At 40.1% G+C, this 7,500-nt stretch overlaps 1 protein-coding gene across 1 annotated transcript in view; it reads left to right on the top strand.

Moving 5' to 3' along the window:
- The first annotated feature begins 484 nt into the window (after window positions 1–484).
- LOC135572741 (sodium/hydrogen exchanger 9B2-like) overlaps window positions 485–7,500 on the top strand; it is a 31,955-nt gene continuing 24,939 nt past the window's right edge. Inside the window, exons 1-3 of the mRNA XM_065021176.1 lie at window positions 485–514; window positions 3,480–3,635; window positions 3,705–3,829. Coding sequence (XP_064877248.1) covers window positions 485–514; window positions 3,480–3,635; window positions 3,705–3,829 — 311 coding nt within the window. The remainder of the gene's footprint in view (window positions 515–3,479; window positions 3,636–3,704; window positions 3,830–7,500) is intronic.

A 7,500-nucleotide genomic window follows, 5' to 3' on the forward strand; every position in this document is an offset into this window, starting at 1 on the left:
AAGAATGGGACTGTTCTGACATGAAAGAATGGGACTGTTTTGACTTGAAGAATGGGACTGTTTTGACTGTTTTTGAAGAATGGGACTGTTTTGACATGAAGAATGGGACTGTTGACTGTTTTGACATGAAGAAATGGGACTGAAGAATGGGACTGTTCTGACATGAAGAATGGGACTGTTTTGACTTGAAGAATGGGACTGTTCTAACTGACATGAAGAATGGGACTGTTCTAACTGACTTGAAGAATGGGACTGTTTTGACTTGAAGAATGGGACTATTTCTAACTGACATGAAGAATGGGACTGTTCTGACTGACTTGAAGAATGGGACTGTTGACTGACATGAAGAATGGGACTGTTGACTGACATGAAGAATGGGACTATTTTGACTTGAAGAATGGGACTGTTTTGACTTGGAAGAATGGGACTGTTTTTACATGGAGTTGGGACTTTTTGACATGAAGAATGGGACTGGACTTGAAGAATGGACTGTTTTGACATGAAGAATGGGACTGTTTGAAGAATGACTTGAAGAATGGGACTGTTTTGAAGAATGGGACTGTTTTGACTTGAAGAATGGGACTGTTCTAACTGACATGAAGAATGGGACTGTTTAACTGACTTGAAGAATGGGACTGTTCTTGACATGAAGAATGGGACTGTTCTAACTGACTTGAAGAAACTGTTCTGACTGACTTGAAGAATTTGACTGACATGAAGAATGGGACTGTTGACTGACATGAAGAATGGGACTGTTTTGACTTGAAGTATGGGACTGTTGACTGACTTGAAGAATGGGACTGTTTTGACTTGAAGAATGGGACTGTTCTGAAGAATGGGACTGACTGACTTGAAGAATGGGACTGTTGACTCATGAAGAATGGACTGTTTTGACTTGAAGAATGGGACTGTTTGACTTGAAGAATGGGACTGTTTTCTTGAAGAATGGGACTGTTTGACTTGAAGAATGGACTTGAAGAATGGGACTGTTTTGACTTGAAGAATGGGACTGTTTTGACTTGAAGAATGGGACTGTTTTGACTTGAAGAATGGGACTGTTTTGACTTGAAGAATGGGACTGTTGACTGACTTGAAGAATGGACTGTTGACTGACATGAAGAATGGGACTGTTTTGACTTGAAGTATGGGACTGTTGACTTGAAGAATGACTTGAAGAATGGGACTGTTTTGACTTGAAGAATGGGACTGTTTTGACTTGAAGAATGGGACTGTTTTGACTTGAAGAATGGGACTGTTTTGACTTGGAAGAATGACTGTTTTTGACTTGAAGAATGGGACTGTTTTGACTTGAAGAATGGACTGTTCGACTTAAAGAATGGGACTGTTTTTGACTTGAAGAATGGGACTGTTTTGACTTGAAGAATGGGACTGTTTTGACTGAAGAATTTTGACTGACATGAAGAATGGGACTGTTTGAAGAATGGGACTGTTTTGACTTGAAGAATGGGACTGTTTTGACATGAAGAATGGGACTGTTTAACTGTTCTGACTTGAAGAATGGGACTGTTTTGACTTGAAGAATGGGACTGTTCTAACTGACATGAAGAATGGACTGTTCTAACTGACTTGAAGAATGGGACTGTTTTGACTTGAAGAATGGGACTGTTGACTGACATGAAGAATGGGACTGTTTTGACTTGAAGAATGGGACTGTTGACTGACTGGGTTTTGACTTGAAGAATGGGACTGTTTTTGACTTGAAGAATGGATTGTTTTTACATGGAGAATGGGACTATTTGAATGAAGGGACTGTTTTGACTTGAAGAATGGGACTGTTTTGACATGAAGAATGGGACTTTTGACATGAAGAATGGGACTGACATGAAGAATGGACTGTTTTGACTTGAAGAATGGGACTGTTAACTGACATGAAGAATGGGACTGAAGACATGAAGAATGGGACTGTTTTTGACTTGAAGAATGGGACTGTTAACTGACATGAAGAATGGACTGTTCTGACTGTGAAGAATTTGACTGACATGAAGAATGGGACTGTTTTGACATGAAGAATGGGACTGTTCTTGACTTGAAGTATGGGACTGTTGACTGACTTGAAGAATGGGACTGTTTTGACATGAAGAATGGGACTGTTTTTGACTGACCTAAGAATGGGACTGTTTTGACTTGAAGAATGGGACTGTTTTGACTTTTGACTTGAAGAATGGACTTGAAGAATGGGACTGTTTGAAGAATGGGACTGTTTGACTTGAAGAATGGGACTGTTTTGACTTGAAGAATGGGACTGTTTTGACTTGAAGAATGGACTGGGACTGTTTTGACTTGAAGAATGGGACTGTTTTGACTTGAAGAATGGGACTGTTTTGACTTGAAGAATGGGACTGTTTTGACTTGAAGAATGGGACTGTTGACTGACTTGAAGAAACTGTTGACTGACATGAAGAATGGGACTGTTTTGACTTGAAGAATGGGACTGTTTTGACTTGAAGAATGGGACTGTTTTGACTTGAAGAATGGGACTGTTTTGACTTGAAGAATGGACTTGAAGAATGGGACTGTTTTGACTTGAAGAATGGGACTGTTTTGACTTGAAGAATGGGACTGTTTTGATGAAGAATGGGACTGTTTTGACTTGAAGAATGGGACTGTTTTGACTTGAAGAATGGGACTGTTTTGACTTGAAGAATGGGACTGTTTGACATGAAGAATGGGACTGTTTTGACTTGAAGAATGGGACTGTTTTGACATGAAGAATGGGACTGTTTTGACTTGAAGAATGGGACTGTTTTGACTTGAAGAATGGGACTGTTTTGACTTGAAGAATGGGACTGTTTTGACTTGGAAGAATGGGACTGTTTTGACTGACATGAAGAATGGGACTGTTTGACTGACATGAAGAATGGGACTGTTTTGACTTGAAGTTTGACTGACATGAAGAATGGGACTGTGAAGAATGACTGTTTTGACTTGAAGAATGGGACTGTTCTGACATGAAGAATGGGACTGTTGAAGAATGGGACTGTTTTGACATGAAGAATGGGATGTTTTGACTTGAAGAATGGGACTGTTTTGACTTGAAGAATGGGACTGTTTTGACTTGAAGAATGGGACTGAATTTTGACATGAAGAATGGGACTGTTGACTTGAAGAATGTGGTTTTGACTTGAAGAATGGGACTGTTCTGACTCTGGAAGAATGTTTCTGACATGAAGAATGGGACTGTTTTTTGAAGAACTTGACATGAAGAATGGGACTGTTTTTTGAAGAATGGGACTGTTTTGACATGAAGAATGGGACTGTTTTGAAGAATGGGACTGTTTTGACATGAAGAATGGGACTGTTTTGACTTGAAGAATGGGACTGTTTTTGACTTGAAGAATGGGACTGTTTTGACTTGAAGAATGGGACTGCTTTTGACTTGAAGAATGGGACTGTTGACATGAAGAATGGGACTGTTTTGAATTTGAAGAATGTGTGTGTGTGTGTGTGTGTGTGTACAGGTATGTTGCTTGGCAGGTCTGGTGCTGCGTAACGTGCCGTACGTAACTGAGGCGGTCCACATTGAGCAGACCTGGTCAGCAGCTCTGAGGAACATCGCTCTGGCCATCATACTGACCCGTGCTGGACTGGGCCTCAACCTTCGGTACAGACAGACAGTCAGTCAGTTAGTTAGTTAGTTAGTTTTCTCCATGGTTTTTACAGCTGAAGGTGTATGTGTTCAACAGGCTCTCCGCAGACTCAAGGCGGTGTGTGCGACTGGCAGTAGGGACTGTACAGTGGAGGCATCAACAGTAGCTGTGATGTCTCACTTCCTGATGGGCTTGCCCTGGGTCTGGGGATTCATACTGGGGTAAACACACACCTCAACACAGTGTTACCTCTAGACAACAGTAGCTGTGATGTCTCACTTCCTGATGGGCTTGCCCTGGGTCTGGGGATTCATACTGGGGTAAACACACACACCTCAACACAGTAGCTCTATCTGTCTCTCTCTCAATTCAATTCATTACAAGGGCTGTATTGGGAAATGTTTACGTGGCCAAAGCAAGTGAAATAGATAATAAACAAAAAGGAAATAAACAATAAATAAATAAACAGTAAACATTATACTCACAAAATTTAAAAAAGAATAGAGACATTATATTATGTCGACATACATTGTTGTAACGATGTGCAAAAAGTTCTGGTAGTCTTTGATATTTGAGTCGAAGATGAATATTTTATCATGTTTTTGCTATTTATTCTTTTCTATAGAGCCAACAAGATTGGAGAAGTGGTTTACCCATACATATCCATTTTGGATACATAATTCTTCATGTTGTTGTTTGTTTAGTGTTTTCCAATTTTCCCAGAAGTGGTTAGAGTCTATCTTTAATTACATTGAGCTGTTTTCTGACATGCTGTTCCTTCTTTTTCCGTAATGTATTTCTGTATTGTTTTAGTGATTCACCACTAAAGTAGTTTCAGGTTTTCTGGGTCTCTATGTTTTTGGTTGGACAGGTTTCTCAATATCTTTCTTAGGTTTTTGCATTCTTCATCAAACCATTTGTCATTGTTGTTCATTTTCTTGACATTTTTTAGGTTTGATAGGGAAGATAAGAGGTCAAATATTGCATTGCCTTTAAATTGTTTAACTTGGGTCAAACGTTTCGGGAGCCTTCCACAATTTTCCACAATAAGTTGGGTGAATTTTGGCCCATTCCTCCTGACAGAGCTTGTGTAACAGGTCAGGTTTGTAGGCCTCCTTGATCGCACACACTTTTTCAGTTCTGCAATAGGATTAAGGTCAGGGCTTTGTGATGGCCACTCCAATACCTTGACTTTGTTGTCCTTAAGCCATTTTACCACAACTTTGGAAGTATACTTGGGGTCATTGTCCATTTGGAAGACACATTTACAACCAAGCTTTAACTTAGTGACTGATGTCTTGAGATGTTGCTTCAATATATCCACATAATTTCCCTTCCTCATGATACCATCTATTTTGTGAAGTGCACCAGTCCCTCCTGCAGCACAGCACCCCCACAACATGATGCTGCCACCCCCGTACTTCACGGTGGGGATGGTGTTCTTCGGCTTGCAAGTCTCCCCCTTTATCCTCCAAACATAACGATGGTCATTATGGCCAAACAGTTCTATTTTTGTTTCATCAGACCAGAGGACATTTCTCCAAAAAGTACGATCTTTGTCCCCATGTGCAGTTGCAAACCGTAGTCTGGCTTTTTTATGGCAATTTTGGAGCAGTGGCTTCTTCCTTGCTGAGCGGCCTTTCAGGTTATGTTGATATAGGACTCGTTTTTATTGTGGATATAGATACTTTGGTACCTGTTTCCTCCAACATCTTCACAAGGTCCTTTGCTGTTGTTCTGGGATTGATTTGCACTTTTTGCACCAAAGTACGTTCATCTCTAGGAGACAGAACACGTCTCCTTCCTGAGCGGTATGACAGCTGCGTGGTCCCATGGTGTTTATACTTGCATACTATTGTTTGTACAGATGAACGTGGTTCCTTCAGGTATTTGGAAATTGCTCCCAAGGATGAACCAGACTTGTGGAGGTCTACAATTGTTCTTCTGGGGTCTTGGCTGATTTCTTTAGATTTTCCCATGATGTCAAGCAAAGAGGGACTGAGTTTAAAGGTAGGCCTTGAAATACATCCACAGGTGCACCTCCAATTGACTCAAATCATGTCAATTAGCCCATCAGAAGCTTCTAAAGCCATGACATAATTTTCTGGAATTTTCCAAGCTGTTTCAAGGCAGTCAACTTAGTGTATGTAAACTTCTGACCCACTAGAATTGTGATATAGTGAATTATAAGTGAAATAATCTGTCTATAAACAATTGTTGTAAAAATTACTTGTGTCATGTACAAAGTAGATATCATAACCGACTTGTCATAACTATAGTTTAGTAACAAGACATTTGTGGAGTGAGTTTTAATGACTCCTCACCTAATTTCAGAGACTTGAACATCCAGACTGACACACAGCACAGAAACCTGTTTAATTTATTTACAAAAAGGCCATATACAGATGTAGCACCTTAATTTGATCACTCTTGTTGCGGAGAATTTTCCCGCACAGCAGGAAATGCAAACGTGTATTTGAGCTTTAAATGGCTTCTAAACTTTGTAATTTCCACTTTGAAATATCAGACCTGATTTACAAAAAATGTATCAACCCCTACAGAAATTATAATCCGCATAATAATTCACATTTCCTGAATTTTCCTGCTGTAGCAAACTGGATGAAATTATGATCCTACATCTGTATATTGAGTTGGTTTAGAGTAGACTGTGTCTGTGTCGATGAATAATGATTTGTGTTAAGGTGAACATCGTGTGCAGGTGACTTGTTAAGGCTAAAGTGTGATTCATGTGACTTACAGTGGAAAGGGAATAGCTTTGTGGATCAAGTTATAACGTGACTGTATATACAGTACAAATCAAACGTTCGGACACACTTACTCGTTCCAAATGTTTTTCTATATTATACATTGTGAAGATATGAAATATAAATATATATAAATAACATCTAAATATAAACATAACAAACATTTATAAACAGAATCATGTAGTAAACAAATCCAAATATATATAATATAATATATAATAATATAATAATAATATATTTTATATATTTTAAGTAGCCACGCTTTGCCTTGATGAAAGCTTTTGCACACTCCTAGCATTCTCTCAATCAGCTTCACCTGGAATGCTTTTTCAATAGTCTTGAAGGAATTCCCACATATGCTGAGCACTTGTTGGCTGCTTTTCCTTCACTCTGCGGTCCAACTCATCCCAAACCATCTCAATTGGGTTGAGGTCGGGTGATTGTGGAGGCCAGGTCATCTGATGCAGCACTCCATCACTCTCCTTCTTGGTCAAATAGCCTTTACACAGCCTGGAGGTGTGTTGGGTCATTGTCCTGTTGAAATGAAAATGATAGTCCCACTAAGCGCAAACCAAATGGGATGGCGTTTCGCTGCAGAATGCTGTGGTAGCCATGCTGGATAAGTGTGCCTTGAATTCTAAATAAATCACTGACAGTGTCACCAGTAAAGCACCCCACACCTCCTCCTCCATGCTTCACGGTGGGAGATAATCAGGTCATCCGTTCATCTACTCTGCATCTCACAAAGGCACTTAGAACCAAAAATCGCAAATTTGGACTGAGTAGTGGTTTCTTTGCAGCAATTCGACTATGAAGGCCTGATTCACATGTCTGTTACTTGAACTCCATGAAGCATTTATTTGGGCTGCAATTTCTGAGGCTGGTAACTCTAATGAACTTATCCTCTGAGGCAGAGTGTGTATGTAAACTTCCGACTTCAACTGTACATACCCAGCGTCCGACAGAGCTGCAGGAGTTGTGACCCGTTTTTGTTGGTTATGTTGTCATAGTTGTGTCTAGGGGGGCATAAGGGGGGAGGGAATGATGTCACCTCCAGGTAGCTGTCTGGGTATCAGATTCTTGTCCGGTTCTGGCATTTAGGTCGCCACAGACTAGTACATGTCCCT

Source organism: Oncorhynchus nerka, linkage group LG8, assembly GCF_034236695.1.
Source record: "Oncorhynchus nerka isolate Pitt River linkage group LG8, Oner_Uvic_2.0, whole genome shotgun sequence".
Classification (NCBI taxonomy): domain Eukaryota; kingdom Metazoa; phylum Chordata; class Actinopteri; order Salmoniformes; family Salmonidae; genus Oncorhynchus; species Oncorhynchus nerka.